The sequence below is a fragment of the Schistocerca nitens genome, chromosome 2, assembly GCF_023898315.1.
Source record: "Schistocerca nitens isolate TAMUIC-IGC-003100 chromosome 2, iqSchNite1.1, whole genome shotgun sequence".
NCBI classification, from domain to species: domain Eukaryota; kingdom Metazoa; phylum Arthropoda; class Insecta; order Orthoptera; family Acrididae; genus Schistocerca; species Schistocerca nitens.
Window position 1 is genome coordinate 1182893789 of NC_064615.1, and position 18624 is coordinate 1182912412.

Sequence of the window (18624 nt, forward strand, 5' to 3'; positions counted from 1 at the left end):
TTTATTTATTTAGTATCAAACTTGAGAAAGAGATCCAAATGTTTATATAATATCAATATGCTGAAAAAATTTAAACCCTCAGGAGTATCTGCAATCTGCAGATTCAGCGGATTGAGATTCAGCATATTGATGAAGACCAGATTCCAAGTTAGCTGCTTCAGCCTTTCATAATTCATTTTCTCTCTAGCAGTTTCTTGTACTATTAGTTTTTCTATTGTCTATGAATGAATTTATCTTCTACTATCCTATTCTAGTAAGATAAACTATAGAAAAGAATAAAATGATTAAAATCACAAAAATGATTATTCAGTCAGAGATTGATACAAACTGCCACAGCAGTAAAATTACATTAATCAGTCAGCAAATATTACTTACATTTACTATCTATCCTTTATTATAAGTATATAGTTATTTATTGATATTTATGATGTAATAAGTTAATTCACACTTATGATAGTGAGCGATCAAATTACTTATGTGCAGTTACATACTACAAGAAGGGTCAATAAGTATAGTAGCCCAAATTCCTGTACATGCTTTCACATCTTTAGGTACCATTCTACGATTCTTATGCATATTGTGTGCTGCATGTTAGCAACATCACAGTGACTTGGGGTATGGAAAGAAATGCACCTGTTCCCTAAATTTAGTTATGACATGTTAACATCCAGGCAAAATGATTGAAATTTGCCTAGAAGAACAATAAGAGTGTGAGAGCAAATCAGGCAATTAATGTAACACAGTATGACTACTCACCCAGAACATTAACAGAGGTGGCAGGTGGCAGCTTTTCAACAAAGGGGAGAGGACACTATCAGTTGTAAATAGATTAAATAGGTCAGTTCAAGTCATACCTACAAAGTGAAATTTCTTTAAACAAAGTAAATAGGGACAGAAGAGGATACTTTTTTTTTTTGCGCTGTGTGCCTCATATTTATTGTATGGTGGAGGAAAAGGATAGGTGGACCCAGGAAAGGAAGGACCTATACCTATGTCAGGTGAACCCATACAAGGGTTGACCTATACTGTGCTAGGGAGATACATTTTGGGAGGAACATTTACATTTGTATAGAGTTCTCCAAACTAGTAAAGTATACTGAGACTTACCTCAATTGTGAGTGTAAGTGAAAGAGACCTGGCCATAACATAAAAAGCAAGTGTCAGACCTTAGCCACTGATGATATGGGCCTGTGATTACCTCAGAGCACGCACCTACCCTGATACGGTAGAGCAAGGTTCATTTACAAGAAATATAAGTTCAGTGGCAGGAGGAACAAGACTTCTGGTCGGGTGAATACAGGGTTATAAATGCAAAATCAAATAGGGGTAATGCAGTAGTAGGTACAATAATGAATAAAAAAATAGGAGTGCGGGTAAGCTACTACAAACAGCATAGTGAACACATTATTGTGGCCAAGATAGACACAAAGCCCACACCTACCACAATAGTACAAGTTTATATGCCAGCTACCTCCGCAGATGGTGAAGAGATTGATGAAATGTATGATGAGATAAAAGAAATTATTCAGATAGTGAAGGGAGACAAAAATTTACTAGTCATGGGTGACTGGAATTCGGTAGTAGGAAAAGGAAGAGAAGGAAACGTAGTAGGTGAATACGGAATGGGGGTAAGAAATGAAAGAGGAAGCCGCCTGGTAGAATTTTGCCCAGAGCATAACTTAATCATAGCAAACACTTGGTTCAAGAATCATAAAAGAAGGTTGTATACGTGTAAGAGGCCTGGAAATACTCGAAGGTTTCAGATAGGTTATATAATGGTAAGACAGAGATTTAGGAACCAGGTTTTAAATTGTAAGACATTTCCAGGGGCAGATATGGACTCAGACCACAATCTATTAGTTATGAACTGTAGATTAAAACTGAAGAAACTGCAAAAAGGTGGGAATTTAAGGAGATGGGATCAGGATAAACTGACAGAACCATAGGTTGTAGAGAGTTTCAGGGAGAGCATTAGGGAACAATTGACAGGAATGGGGGAAAGAAATACAGTAGAAGAAGAATGGGCAGTTTTGAGGGATGAAATAGTGAAGGCAGCAGAGGGCCAAGTAGGTAAAAAGATGAGGGCTAGTAGGAATCCTTGGGTAACAGAAAATATATTGAATTTGATTAAAGGAGAAAATATAGAAAAGTAATAAATGAAGCAGACAAAAAGGAATACAAATGTCACAAAAATGAGATCGACAGGAAGTGCAAAATGGCTAAGCAGGGATGGATAGAGGACAAATGTAAGGATGTAGAGGCATATCTTACTAGGGGTAAGATAGATACTGCCTACAGGAAAATTAAAGAGACTTTTGGAGAAAAGAGAACCACTTGTATGAATATCAAGAGCTCAGATGGAAACCCAGTTGTAAGCAAAGAAGAGAAAGCAGAAAGGTGGAAGGAGTATATAGAGGGTCTGTACAAGGGTGTTGTACTTAAGGACAATATTATGGAAATGGAAGAGGATGTAGATGAAGATGAAATGCGTGAAGAGTTTGACAGAAGCCGGCCGCGGTGGTCTAGCGGTTCTGGCGCTGCAGTCCGGAACCGCGGGACTACTACGGTCGCAGGTTCGAATCCTGCCTCGGGCATGGGTGTGTGTTGTCCTTAGGTTAGTTAGGTTTAAGTAGTTCTAAGTTCTAGGGGACTTATGACCTAAGATGTTGAGTCCCATAGTGCTCCGAGCCATTTTTTTGAGTTTGACAGAGCTCTGAAAGACCTAAGCCGAAACAAGGCCCCGGGAGTAGACAACATTCCATTTGAACTACTGATAGCCCTGGAAGATCCAGCCCTGACTAAACTATGGAGAGCCAGCCCTGACAAAACTCTACCATCTGGTGAGCAAGATGTATGAGACAGTCGAAATACCCTCAGACTTCAAGAAGAATAGAATAATTCCAATCCTAAAGAAAGCATGTGTTGACAGATGTGAAATTACCGAAATATCAGTTTAGTAAGCCTCAGCTGCAAAATACTAACTCGAATTCTTTATAGACGAATGGAAAAACCGGTAGAAACCGACTTCGGGGAAGATCAGTTTGGATTCCGTAGAAATGTTGGAACACGTGACGCAATACTGACCCTACGACTTATCTTTGAAAATAGATTATGGAAAGCTTTTGACAATGTTAACTGGAATACTCTCTTTCAAATTCTGAAGGTGGCAGGGGTAAAATACAGGGAGCAAAAGGCTATTTACAATTTGTACAGAAACCAGATGGCAGTTATAACTCTTTGAGGGGCAGGTAAACACCACTAAAATTTACCCTAGTGGGGTAAGAAAAATTATTTGCAACTGTCAAATTTCTTTTACTTGTAACACATTTTTTTTATGTTGTTTCGACATGTTTTATACATTGAGTTTGTAAAAATTCACTTAAACAACAACAAAATATTAACATTAAATGTTGTCACTACAGGTAACCACCACCCCATTACAGTATACAAATTCGATATTTGGTGGTTGAAGTTTGAAATAACTGGTTTTTCATTTTCGTCGTATCTCTTGAAACAGTTCTTGCCTGCTCTCAGACACAAAGGTACTTTGCACACTGAACACATCCACACTGTTCGCACTGGATTTTTCTTTGAACTACAAACTGCGCATCTTCTAGATGATTATTGAATTTGTTGATGTGTACTGCTTTCGTGAGGAATACTTTCGTCTACGTATGGTTTGTGTGATTTGATCTGAGTTGTTGTACTACTTTGGGATACAGAAATTAGCTGTCACTGAAACTATTTTTGAAGCCAACAAGATTTTGTACACCTCTTGGCGGAAGTCTTTATTGGAGAACTGCTCCATTTCGATTTCTTTGTGCATAATGAACGCGTTTGTCACACTGCAGTCTAAAAAGTGAAAAAACAATCTCATCCACCATTTCTTGCTTTTTCTGTCAATAGCGTAGTCTGACTTTAGTCGATCAAAATTATCCACATAGTTCATACTGGAATTGTAGTCTTTCAATACAATTTGACAAGTGATATTGGTTATTATTCCATCTTTCATTTTTCGAGTTACTGTGGACATGTCTGATGGTGAATGACATGTTGAAATCAAGTTGACTGCCCTGTTATCTTTCCATCGATAGATTACTATGCCATCATTGCGTATTTTGTAATCGAATTCCCCCTTTTCCAGTTCCTTTTCCTCCTTGAGTTTTGGCATGTTTTTCCTTCTGGGATTTATTGTTCCACAAGCGTACACACCATTGGGTTTTATGTTCTTGAACAGATCATATGATGTAAAATAATTGTCCATGAAAATAATATGATTCTTTCCATGAAGACCACTGGTTAAATTTAGAACCACTTTCGATCCTAGCCCCATTACTGGAGAATGTGAAGCTTTTCCTGGTTAAACATCAAATTTAAGGTTGTATGACGTCTGATCACACACATAACATCCACACTTTGTATCCTCTTTTTATAGTTTTGTCCCTCATATATTTTTTGAGAGATGATCTACCTTTGAATTTAACCATTGCTTCATCAATAGCAAGTTTTTGATGTGGTTTATAGCAAGCCTGGAATTTCCTGTTCAAATGGTCTAGAAATGGACGTAGTTTGTACATTTTATTATAATTCTGACTGTTTCTGTTGGGAGCGACCGAATTATCATTGAGGTGCAAGTTACTCAGTAGCCAACTAAACCGTTTTACTGGCAACAGCTTTGATATGTAACTTTCACCAAGATATGGATCAGTGCTCCAGTAATCTCTGTAGTTAGGCTTTTTAGTGATACCCATATAAAGATTTATTCCAATAAAAGTCTTAATTTCAACTTTGTTGGTGGGCACAAAAGTTTTGCCTTTCTGTGTAGCATACAAATTAGTTTGGAACACTATGTGATTTATTAGTGTTTCATAGAAAAATTCACAAAACAAGTCGATTGGCATTAAGTTCACTTTGTTCTTTGTTTCTGCAATCACACCACCTTCTCCAATAAATAATGGCACTCGCTCACCACTTGTTTCTCGGCTCCAGTTTACCGTGACTGTTGATGGAACAGTAAATGGTAAAATATTATTTTCACTGATGTCATCAATTTCACTGTCATCCCGAGAATCACTACTGCTCGACAGATGACTGCACACAATAGTGGAACTTACACAGCTTGTCGTGAGTATGGGGTCATTTCCATCACTGCCATCACTGTCAAGACTGCTGTCACCAGAAGGTATTTCTTCAAATAATATTCGGTAACATTCATCCGCAGTTATTCCTTTTCTGCTAGACATATTCGATGCAGACGAAGAAAATATACTGGGTGGAGCAGAAGAGCTGTGGTTAGCAGCACTAACCACACAGGAATTTGTCTGTAAAACATGGAAAATTTTATTTCAATTTAAAGTTACATTACACATAGACTTATATATGTTCAACACGTAAATATAAGCAATTACTTACCAAAAATAGTCGTATAAAGAAGAGCTACAGAGAATACTGCATGCCGCTTCCAAGAACAGTGCTAACAATGAAGAAGTATCAACTATTGTTCTGAATAGGCAGAAAAAATTCGCGCAGAAGATCTGCACTGCCATCTAGCGGCATTTTAGGCAACAGTAAGGTGGTTTGGCAGAGAGACTACTGGCCCCTGAGCAGTGAAGGGAGAAAATATTATGTGGTTAGTCACAGTGACCACTGCCCATTAAAACCGTCTACGTATATGGTTAGTTACAGTTTTGCCTGTCCTTCAAAGAGACAAGAGTCAAGGGGCATGAAAGGGACGCAGTGGTTAGGAAGGGAGTGAGACATTGTTGTAGCCTATCCCCGATGTTATTCAATCTGTATATTGAGCAAGCAGCAAAGGAAACAAAAGAAAAATTCAGAGTAGGAATTAAAATCGATGGAGAAGAAATAAAAACTTGAGGTTTTCCGATGACATTGTAATTCTGTCAGAGACAGCAAAGGACCTGGAAGAGCAGCTGAATGGAATGGACAGTGTCTTGAAAGGAGGATATAAGATGAACATCAATAAAAGCAAAATGAGGATAATGGGATGTAGTCGAATGAAATCTGGTGATGCTGAGGGTATTAGATTAGGAAATGAGACTCTTAAAGTAGTAAATGAGTTTTGCTATTTGGGGATGTTCGAAGTAGAGAGGATATAAAATGTAGACTGGCAATGGCAAGGAAAGCGCCTCTGAAGAAGAGAAATTTGTTAACATCAAGTATAGATTCAAGTGTCAGGAAGTCGTTTCTGAAATTATTTGTATGGAGTGTGGCCATGTATGGAAGTGAAACGTGGACAATAAATAGCTTGGACAAGAGGAGAGTAGAAGCTTTCGAAATGTAGTGCCACAGAAGAATGCTGAAGATTAGATGGATAGATCACATAACTAATGAGGAGGTATTGAATAGAATTAGGGAGAAGAGAAATTTGTGGCACACCTTGACTAGAAGAAGGGATAGCTTGGTAGGACATGTTCTGAGGCATCAAGGGATCATCAACTTAATATTGGAGGGCAGCATGGAGGATAAAAATCGTAGAGGGAGACCAAGAGATGAATACACTAAGCAGATTTAGAAGGTTGTAGGTTGCAGTTGGTACTGGGAATAAAGAAACTAGGTACTGGGAATAACGAAACTTGCACAGGATAGAGTAGCATGGAGAGCTGCATGAAACCAGTCTCTGGACTGAAGACCACAACAACAACATAAGTGGTTTATCGATAAACTACATTTAATCACAACAGCAATTCAGTGAATACTTTATTACATCCAAAGTGGCAATATGGCTGATTTAATACGAGATTTTTAAATTTATCTCCCATGTGTACTCTACAGTATTGCAGTGGTAGTGGTGGAACAAGTAGTTAATCAAGTCGAAATTGTGCCTATTGATTGTTTAATTATGTAAAGGCCAAGATTTCATCCGACCATATGTTGTACAGTAAAGTGGAGATTTTTCACAAATAATTAATTAATAATAAGTGCCAAACATAAATAAAATAAAATAAGTACAACTTAGAAAAGAAACATTTAAAGTAATAGATGTTAAAATAATATTAACCACATACACACATTCTGTAGAGCTAGTCACCAAACTGGAAAAAGCAATATACATTAGTAGGACTTGTAAACTAAAAGGAATCTATGCCTTTGTTCCTTTTCTTTCATATTATAATTAAAGTTTGCATTTTGGTTGAGAATGGTTGGAATTATCAGAAAAAGGGCTGACGTTTATTTGTTGTGTAAAACAGCATGAAAAGAATTAAAAGTTGTTGTTAGTGACTTAAAGAAAGTAACTTTCAAGATGACTTTCATCTCAATAGGAAGGATACAGCATGATATGAGATGTTACACATAATTTTTAGGGGAAAATGATGGGTTAGAGTCTTGGTCCTTGTAAACAATGAAGAATGATTGTAGTATTTAATAAATGTTTTTATTAGTAGTTAAGTTTTGGACAGCATATTGTCAGAGAAAAGGTTTATTATTATGTGCAGGTAATGCAAGGTGTATGGGTGCAGCATATATGCATGACAAGATGATGAGTTTAGCGGGTACACCTACTATGGGCTGCTCGTTCTTAGATGTCGCTGCTCGGAGGTATGTCATGGCTGTGGGTGGATGGCGCTCACAATAACAATAGTGACATCATAGGAAAAGATAGAGGAAGAACAAAAGAAGTTTTAAAAACTGTCATTCTAACTTACATTGTCAATCATTTTGTTTGTCAAAATGTAATCTTGTTGAGCATGATATTTACATACACATAGTTGTGATATGATTGTTTACACAATGTGTAAAGGAGCTTAAACATATTGGTGCTGAAACAAGAAATATTGTCTGTCAATATGTAAAACTAAGTAGTATTCCAGCTCTTTTCATCTCTAGCCCTGAAGACACTGCAAAGGAGAAGAAGTCCGCTAGCAAGAAAAGAAGCATGGTTATCTGAATTTTGCTGACTGGTCCGGATAGTAATAAACTTTACGAAACAAGCAACCATGGAGAAAATATTAAACAGTGAGATAGAGTAAAACCAAAATTTAATACATTAGACTCTGAGCACAAAAATAGGTCATCATTGTGTGGCTAATAATGACATAAGGTAGAATAATGTATGAAGGAGAAAGAAGAAAGGATGCCAATTTTCATAAAAATTAAAAACAGAGGAATTACACAATTGGAAAAAGGTTGAGTAAAACACAGAGAAAGAGAGAAAAATTTGTTAAGGCACATTTATTTTTGAGAGTAATTGAATATGATTTTGGAATATACAAATAATAGACAAGAATGTAATGTTCCGTTCCTTGCAATAAGTGTGATAATGACTTTAGAAATATGTGCATAAGAAAAACAGTAATTCACTACAGCACACTTTTTGATTTTCAAATACACGTTGCTGTTGTTGTGGTCATCAGTTCAAAGACTGGTTGACATACTGCTCTATCCTGTGTAAGCCTCTTCATCTCCGAGTAACTACTGCATGCTACATCCTTTTAAATCTGATTAGTGTATTCATCTCTTGGTCTCCCTCTACAATTTTTATCTTCCACACTGCCCTTCAATACTAAATTGGTGATCCCTTGATGCCTCAGAATGTGTCCTAGCAACCAACACCTTCTTCTAGTCAAGTTGTGCCAAAATTCCTCTTCTTCCCAATTATATTCAGTACCTCCTCATTAATTACATGATCTACACATCTAATCTTCAACATTATTCCATCACACAACACTTCAAAAGCTTCTATTCTCTTCTTGTCTAAAATGTTTATTGTCCATGTTTCACTTCCATACATGGCTACACTCCATAGAAATACTTTCAGAAAGAGCTTCCTGACAGTTAAATCTATACTTTATGTTAACAAATTTCTCTTTTTCCAAAACACTTTTTTCTCCCATTGCCCATCTACATTTTATATCTTCTCTACTTTGGCCATCGTCACTTATTTTGCTGCCCAAATTGCAAAATTCATTTGCTACTTTAAGTCTCTCATTTCCTAATCTGATTCTGTCACCATCACCTGATTTGATTTGCCTACAATCCATTATCTTTGTTTTGCTTTTGTTGATGTTCATCTTATACCCCTTACACCCTCCTTTCAAGACACTGTCTATTCCATTCCACTGCTCTTCCAAGTCCTTTGCTGTCTCTGACAAAATTACAATGTCATCAGCGAACCTCAAAGATTTTATTTTTTCTCTCTTAATTTTAATTCCAGCTCTAAATTTTTCTTTTGTTTTCTTTACTGCTTTCTCAGTATACAGGTTTCATAACATTGGGGGTAGGCTGCAACCCTGTATCACTCACTTCTCAACCATTGCTTCCCTTTAATGTGCTCAACACCCATAACTGCCATATGGCTTTGGTACAAATTATAAATAGCCTTTCACTCCCTGTATTTTACCCCTGCCGCCTTCAAAATTTGGAAGAGAGTATACCAGTCATCATTGTCAAAAGCTTTCTCTATGTCTTAATGCAAACGAAGAAAGTAAATTTCCTAACAAATAGATTTTCTAAAATCATTTGAGAAAGATTGCAGAGCATGCATTCTGTCATTGCGCAATGACCAAAAGGTGGCAAATAGCCTTCCCTTCTGAAGAGAAAAATGAACTAGCCCAGTGCTTTGGATGAAAATTGGTCACTGTGCATCGGCAACCATACCCTGCATGGACTCTGAACCTGGAACTGAAGGTCTTTGTGAATGATGCATGCCTTGTTTATTATGTGCAAGTTACTTTTTCCTTCAGTAGATACTGCCTTGTGCAGCAGATCAAAAATACATGTCTTGCTTCTGCTGGGCTAAAAATTATCTTGCTGTGACATGTTTACCTTCTGCATTTATTAGTGCTATAAGTATAATTTTTGTATATATTACTTGTATGCCTTTCAAAATTTATCTCTAATAGCATTGCATATCAGTTATCAAATGTTACCTCAGATCTGCTCTATTTATATTTATGTAAAAGTTGAAATATATCGTTCTGGACAGAAATGAGAAATGAAGAAACATATCTTAAACCAGTGTATGAAGAAGAGGATCGTGTGCAACAGATTCTTTCAAAAGCTCTCTCAAGTTTTGATAAAAATTCTGTTGGTCCACAGAAGTATCTTGTTACATATGACCCATACATGCATCTTTTAAATGGGGAAGCCAGTGAGGAGTTAGCAGATTTTTTTAAATCTGATCCATTTCCTACACTCAAGGTAAACTACAGTGAGTCCTGTATTTTCTTTCATCTTTTTTTAGAGAAATAAGTGAAGTTATCCTATGGCCTACATAATATTGACATTTTTAACAGCAGACACCAAAGAATGTGAATCATGAAGCTTTTCTCATAGAGTGTCAATTTAGCAAATAACTTTTTCCTTTCTTAATTCTCCAACTGTCTGAACTTGTTCTTCTTTTTTAATAAAACAGAGGAGTTAGTTGTAGTATTTTGATCAATCAAATCTCATTGGCAGCAGGACTGAAGGGATCAGTGGTAGAAAGTGCTAACTCCCATTTCAGTAAAGGTTAGTCTGATTATGCTATCTGTTGTGTTTTCGAATGCACTACATTTTGGTACCATGTTTTTCCATATGTACCACTAGAAAGAGCTGTCTGTAGTATAATTTCTTTTCTCTTATTGTATTTACATTCTTGTCTTCAAATTTAACCAAACATACAACATGCAACAACTCCAAATTTGCTCTTTTAGGTTACCATTTTCTTCCACTGATATCTTCAATTCTGCAATTTTGAATGAGTTCATAATCAGGTGTGAATCTGTGGACATTTTAGGAAAGGTTACTGGTGTTGTATTACACCATAGTGCAATATTTCAAATAGCTGACACCTGTTTCCAGTAATTTATAAAAATAACTTGCAGGAACCTAACTAACAGCCTGTCTTGATTATGTTATCTTCCAGGGTGTAAATTGTGTGTTGTCCATTTCTTGAATACATTTTTATGGATCTTTTCTTAAGACTGTGTTGTTCTTTGCACATGTTATTCCTGAATTTTTTGAGGAGCAGTGTGTTAATGAGAAAGGCGGACTTCTTTTTAATAGTGTCATATTGGTGTGCTTTACATTCAGGACAAATTATTTGGGAACAATACTTCACTGTTCGAACTGTGGCATAAAATGTAATTTTGCAAGGTCAAAATTAATTGGAAACTACTAACAAGCAACTCAGTATATTATAATAGTTTATTGTATTGTTACAGGATTTCACTAAAAAAATTGAGAATTATGAAAAAATTAGAGAGAGTTCTATTTTTCTTCGGAGAAATGTTTTGCTCCATCTGATATTACTGGACTGTAATAAGATCAATGACACATTATATAAACAAGTTGATGACTTACGAAGTTTTATTGTGGATTATCATGTAAATAAAAATAGGACTCACAATAAAGGGTAAGTATCATCCATCATTACATGTGAAAGTTGATAATTCACAAAGTTCTTTGTGAATTATAATGTAAAGAAAAATTAGAACTCACAGTAAAGGGTAAGTATCATGCATCATTACATACGTGTTACAATATGTACAAAGTAATTCAGGAGGGCTTTCACAAACTAAGGAGGGATGAAAGAAGAAGACCTTTTTTGTCATACAGTATGTTTCTAATAGTTTATTGTTCCAGAGTTAAGCATTATTATGGAAATATATTGGTTCTGAATGATGTATTTATGTATGAGATGCAAGTAGCATGCTCCAAATCCATTTATGATATTGAATTGGAAGGTCAGTTCTGCAATAGAGAGAGCAGGCTGTGTTGTATAGAGAGCACAATCGTGGAGCGTGATGATCACAGATCTCTTTCTGTGTGTCTAGGTTAAACAGGGAGAGGCATGCAAAGACCATCATTTTTACCCCAGAAAACAATCATTTTTGTCAATATTCACTGCTTCTGAACAAGTTCACCACATGCCAGAAATGATTAAGAGCTTCTGGCATTTACCCCTACGTTAATCTATTGAATGGACTAAGGCCCAGAATACTGTTGTGACTCGCCGATCATTCAAAGCGCCGCCGCGCAATTACGCGCGTCCTCTACGTGCGGCGCTGTCTGCCAGCCATGCAGCAGCTGCGCCACCTAAGCGGCCAGCTGAGCAGCGCGCTAGACTGGGACTCAGTGCTCATTCGAATGCTAACGTGTACAGATGTCTTGCTTGTCAACTTACTCTGTGACTTATATGTGTTGTGTCATTCTGAAATATATTTGTTAAACTTGACGTTATAACAATTGGTGACTAGGTAGTGGATTTTTCCTTTTCACCGTTGACCCACAGGGTTCCATGGCTACTGTCGAGCAACTATTGCAAAATCTCCTTGAACAGCAAACGCTTCTAACAGCGGCGACTCGCGATTTCGTCGTGGCGTCAAATGCGGGGTGTTTCTCCTCGTTGGCTGTACCTCCTTTTCCTCCTTACGACGAGACGGCGGAAGACTGGTCTGATTATGAAAAACGTCTTCGACAGCACTTTTGGCATTTCATGTGACGGACGAACAACCATGTAAGTCTCTGTTCCTTTCCTGGATTTCACCTCAAATGTATCGGTTGGTGTCGCAATTGGCTCCTTTGAAGGATCCTGCATCTTTGTCCTTTTCTGAAATGTGCTCACTTCTGTCTGTCTATTTTCAAAAGCAAATGCATGTGGTAGCCTTTTGTGTTGCCTTTTATCGTTGTCAAAAACAGCCACATCAATCCGATCACGCTTGGGCTGCTGAACTTCACGGCCTCAGTCGAAAGTGTAAATTGGTTACTGACGTTCACAAAGAATCCTATGCCGATTCCATGGCATGGGATGCTATTATCCGGTCGGCGCCCGACGAAGAAGTTCGGCAACGTGCCCTTCAGTTGGCGAATCCGACTCTAGATGAAGTTCTCTCCATTGTGCAGTCTTTTGAAATTTCTCGCTCCGCTGGGGCACAAATAGAGGCCGTGGGGTGATGTCGGGGAAATATAACCCCTGTGCGCTGTTGACGACGCGTGCGGCACATCCCCGCCGGCCGACTTGGCCGCAGTGCGCTCCCACGCGCAGCCTCGGCCTAGCCGTAAACAACCCGCTAAGAAACTGCAGCAAAACCCCCGGCAACTTCCTTCATGTCCGTGGTGTTTTACGAAACATTCACGCGATGATTGTCCCCAACGTTGGGCTGTGTGTCACAATTGCAAAAAGAAAGGTCATCTGTCTTCCGTTTGCAGATCTGACCATATACATGATGTTCATTAACATGACGCTGATTCTGATTCTGTGTTGTCTGTCAATTGCACTTATTCCCTTTCAGGGAAGTTATTCCTCACTGTCCAAATACTTGGTCGATATGTTCGCATGCAAGTGGATACCGGTTCTACTGCCACTATAATTAATTCTCAGACTTATCTTCAGTTGGGTTCTCCACTCCTGTCAGCTGTCACTCGGCAATTACGGACGTACAATAAACAGATTTCTGTCTTGGGACAATTTGATGCTGAAGTATCTTACAAATCCGTCGTTCGCACTGTTCCCGTATTTGTGGTCGACCAGAGCAATGCAGAAAATCTTTTTGGTTTCGATGCCTTTCACATTTTTGGGTTCTCCATAGATGACTCTGTCAATATTGTCTGTGATGCTATTCCTTATGCTCAACTGGATTCCTTGTCGACGACATTTTCGTCCCTTTTTTCCCCTGGGTTAGGCCGTGCAAACGACTTTGAAGCTCATATCACACTCAAACCCACTGCTCGGCCTAAGTTTTTTCGGGCTCGGCCCATTCCTGTGACCCTTCGTGATCGGGCAAAACGGGAGTTGGATCGTCTCACTACTTCAGGGGTCTTGCTTCCTGTCACTTCCAGTGAGTGGTCCTCTCCTGTCGTTGTCGTTGCTAAGCCAAATGGTGATATTCGTCTCTGTGGCGATTTCAAAGCCACTGTAAATGCTCAATGCCTCATCAACACTTACCCTATGCCCCGTCCTGAAGAACTGTTCACTAAACTTGCTGGAGGCCCGTATTTTATTAAAATTGACCTGTCAGAAGCTTATCATCAACTTCCTCTCGACGCTGCTTCCCAGCAGTTTCTGGTCCTTAACACGCCTTTCGGCCTCTATCAATACCAACGCTTGCCATTCGGGGTTGCTAGCACCCCTGCTCTCTTTCAGTGATTCTTGGAACAATTATTGCTCCCTGTCCCTGGGTGTATCAATTACATGGACGGCATTGTTGTCACTGGCTCCACCACTGAAGAACATCTTCTAAATCTCTGCACACTTTTTCATGTCTTACAGACTGCCGGTCTTAAGCATAATCTTCAGAAATCACAATTTTTTCAGGCATCTATCACGTACTTGGGGTTTCAACTCTCTTGGGATGGTATTCATCCGCTTCAGCAAACTGTCGCTGCGATCGATGCCCTTCCTCGCCCTACATCTGTTAAGGAACTGCAGGCCTTCTTGGGGAAAATAGCATACTATCACAAGTTTTTACTGTCTGCGGCTTTGGTGGCTCAGCCGTTGCATCGCCTGTTGCATAAAAACGTGCCTTTTCACTGGTCCGCGTCATGCGATGCGGCTTTCCAGAAATTGAAGACTATGCTGAAACAGGCCCCGTGCCTGGGTACGGCCTGGCCAACATCTTGTTCTTGTCACAGACGCCTCTCAATACGGGGTCGGTGCAGTCCTTGCGCACCATTTTTCTGATGGTTCGGAACAACCCATTGCTTATGCCTCCAAAACGCTCACGGATGCCCAACAAAAGTATTCTCAAATTGAAAAAGAAGCTCTGGCCATTATTTATGCTCTTCATAAGTTTGGTGTTTTTCTCTATGGCTCAAAATTTCATCTTGTTACGGATCACAAACCGCTTGTTTCCTTGTTTCATCCATCAATGTCACTTCCCGACAAGGCTGCACACCACCTCCAGCATTGGGCTCTTTACTTGTCTCGTTTCAATTATGAGATTCATTTCCAGCCAACGGCCTAACATGCAAATGCTGATGCTCTGTCTCGCCTTCCAATGGGTCCTGATCAGGCATTAGATAGGGACGAGCTTTTGTGTTTCCACCTGGATGTTGCCGAGCAGCGGGTTGTGGAAGGGTTCCCCATCACTGGGGACAGGCTGGCAGCTGCTACGGGTTCTGACCCTACCCTCTCCCGGCTTTTACGCTGTATTCAGAAGGGTTGGCCAGATCGCCCTTTCGCTAAGACTTCTGATCCATTGCGGAACTACTACGCTTTGTGCTACCGCCTCACGGCTAGGGATGTTGTTATCCTCCTTTCCACTGACGATGCTTCGCCGCGTGTTGTGGTACCTGCGTCTTTGCGTGCTCCGGTCTTGCGCCTCCTTCACCAAGGGCACTGGGGTGTGTCTCGCACAAAATCTCTGGCGCGCCATCATGTGTACTGGCCTGGCATCAACTCTGAAATGCCGGCCGGTGTGGCCGTGCGGTTCTAGGCGCTTCAGTGTGGAACCGCGTGACCGCTATGGTCGCAGGTTTGAATCCTGCCTCGGGCATGGATGTGTGTGATGTTCGTAGGTTAGTTAGGTTTAAGTAGTTCTAAGTTGTAGGGGACTGATGACCACAGATGTTAAGTCTCATAGTGCTCAGAGCCATTTGACTCTGAAATAGCACACATGGTCGCTGCCTGCGGCCCTTGTGCGTCACAGGCCGCTGCCCCGAAGTCATCTTTGTCACCACGGCCTTCGCCTGAGAAGCCCTGCGAGCGCATTCGTGCTGACTTTGCGGGACCCTTTTTAGGTACTTATTGGCTCTTCGTAATTGACGCCTACTCTAACTTTCCTTTCATTGTCCGTTGCACGTCGCCTACCAACGCGGCAACCATCAGTGCTCTCGCCCACATTTTTTCTTTGGAAGGCCTCCCCTCTACTCTTGTTACTGATAATGGTCCGCAATTTGCCTCTTCTGAATTTGCGGATTTTTGTGCTCGTCACGGCATTATGCACGTCACGGCCCCGCCGTTCCATCCACAATCCAACGGTGAGGCTGAACGACTGGTCCGCACATTTAAGGCTCAGATGCGGAAACTTCTGACTTCTTCTGCTGCTGCTGATGCACTTCTCCAGTTTCTGGCGTCTTACCGTTTCACCCCCATGGGGGACCACAGCCCGGCTGACCTCTTACATGGCCGACAGCCCCGCACGCTACTTCATCTTCTGCGGCCTCCCACCTCACGGTCGCGGGTGCCTTCCCTTGGCCGGTTCACCGCCGACGACCTCGTCTGGGTACGGGGATATGGCAGGCGGCCAAAATGGAGCCCGGGCCGCATCTTAAGACACTGTGGCAGACGCCTGTATGAAATCCAGACGGACACGGGTGTTGCAGTGCGTCATTCGGACCAGCTTCGGCCTCGTGTGCCAGAAACACCTATTCCGAATGCCGCTACACCACTTTTGGCCCTACCTGACGCTTGGGATCTTGGCATCTCTCAATACTCACAACGCAGCCCTCTCACTGTCATCGCAATGCCAGCACAAGAACGGACGCCACCAGGAGACGTGCCCATGCAGGAACCGGATGACCATCCTCTGTCAGAGCAAATCTACTCGCCTCCTCCTCCAACGGACGCCGACACATCACCCATGTCTCCTGACATATCAACTGGACTTGCCGCAATGGGCAGATTGGTGCAGGGGGCCCCAGCAGATTCGACCCCTATGTCTCCTGTCATCTCGACCCGTTATCATCGTGGACACTTCCGTCCGTACGGGAAGCCTCCTCCTCGAGACTTTACGGCGAGTCAAACAATGCCTATGGACGTTAGCCATCTCCAGGACACCTCCATCAAGACCAGTGCAACAATTTCAAAGGGGGGGAAAAGTGTAGTGACTCGCCGATCATTCAAAGCGCCGCCGCGCAATTACGCGCATCCTCTACGTGCGGCGCTGTCTACCAGCCATGCAGCAGCTGCGCCACCTAAGCGGCCAGCTGAGCAGCGGCCGCTAGACTGGGACTCAGTGCTCATTCGAATGCTAACGTGTACACATGTCTTGCTTGTCAACTTACTCTGTGACTTATATGTGTTGTGTCGTTCTGAAATATATTTGTTAAACTTGACGTTATAACAAATACTTTTTGTATTCAGTAGCCAAAGGTACTTGAAGAATGGATTGAAATTTATTTCATTACTGTGTTACATATGGTACAATTTCTCTTCATTGTTGTACTGCTCATTAGATGTTTCACAGTTTTTAACTGTTGAATACTTTCTGTAGTATACGTTGCATCATTAAGTAGACAGTTGATAATGAGAGAATAAATCTTAAAAACATAATGCTATTTATTTATCAATCTTTTTAAAAATCAATATAACCATTTCATTTTCAAAGTTCCATCACCTTCAGGATAAACGTTTCAGCAACAAGTCATAAATTTTAGCGTTATGAACGTTATAGGGAAATAAAAGTCAAGTTTTAGAAATTTATTAAAAACTGTTGAACATGTTATTTTGTTTAAATTTCAGGTCTTTGTCATCTGTGTCTCAAAATATCAATGTCTAGTTTGCCTCTTGTATTGTGACGGTGTGCTGTATGTTCTGTCTGGTGACATGAAGTAATGACAATAGATGTATCGTTTTATGTGAGTACCTTCAGTTCGATAAGGAGGGGACAGAAGGGTTTTTCAAATTGTCATTACACAGGTAATGAATTCAAATGTCAGTGTGCTATGTGGCGAGTTCTTGGGATTGCAGTGTAGAAATGCTAGCAGCAGTGTCTTTCCAAAGGTGCAAGCCATACCTAGAGAGATATTCTGAAGGCACATTCAAATGTGGACCATTGAAGTGGAAGAAAACCACTGAAGAGGGATCATCATGGCTGCCTGAACACATGTAGGGTTATAGATTTTAATAGATGAACTGAAAGAACAGTACATGCTTATACAATGTTTAAAGTTCAAATTACAGTAGTAAACATTGTCAAACAGTGTGTCTAATGTCACTGAAAATTGAAAACATTGCTTATGCTTCTCCATTTTGAGAACTCTCGTGTAGTTCATGCAAGTTACATGCAGTCACCAATTGCCATTGAAACCCACTGTGGTTGCATGTGATCATTTCACAGCACACATGCCATATGAATGAGCCAGATTATTATTGAACGTTTGGCAATGTTGTGGAGACAATGTCACTGTGTTGCAAATTGAATGCTACATTTTGTATTAAGTTTGCTTTAGGATCCATTTTGCTCTTTGTTCTGATTACTATTATTACCCCAAGAATTTCACTAGTATAACAGGGCTGTCTTCGTATCAATATGCTGTAGGAGATATTTGGCTGGAAAAGAACAGGGTATCCTCAGATACTCATTAGTGCTACATCTGTGAGTCTCCACTGTTCTCTTGCAGAGCAGGCTAATATGTCCTCTAAATGTAATTTGAAATCAAGATGAAAGCTTAACAGCTTTACTGATTTACTGTTTACACCTAAATGAATATCATAATTAGTTTGTGTTTTCATTTGCTTTATCTGAATTACAGAGTAATCGATTACAGGTGTAACAGCCTAGACCACAGCTAGTGCTCGATGCCACGGACAGAGTGCTGAGTCTCAAGCATTGACTATTGCCAGATGACGACCTCCCCGATCTAAAGTTTCCTGATTTAACTTCTGCTGGTTGACGGATGAGACACTGACTACCATTGAGAAAGTTTCTGTGGTTCGACTCACTACTGTAAGGCGATGCCCAG

General features: G+C 40.2%; 1 protein-coding gene across 1 annotated transcript in view; it reads left to right on the top strand.

Annotated features, from left to right (window-relative positions):
- The window catches only part of LOC126235648 (dynein axonemal heavy chain 3), a 1245905-nt gene that overhangs the window by 93033 nt on the left and 1134248 nt on the right, over positions 1 to 18624 (top strand). Inside the window, exons 8-9 of the mRNA XM_049944362.1 lie at positions 9944 to 10158; positions 11163 to 11353. Coding sequence (XP_049800319.1) covers positions 9944 to 10158; positions 11163 to 11353 — 406 coding nt within the window. The remainder of the gene's footprint in view (positions 1 to 9943; positions 10159 to 11162; positions 11354 to 18624) is intronic.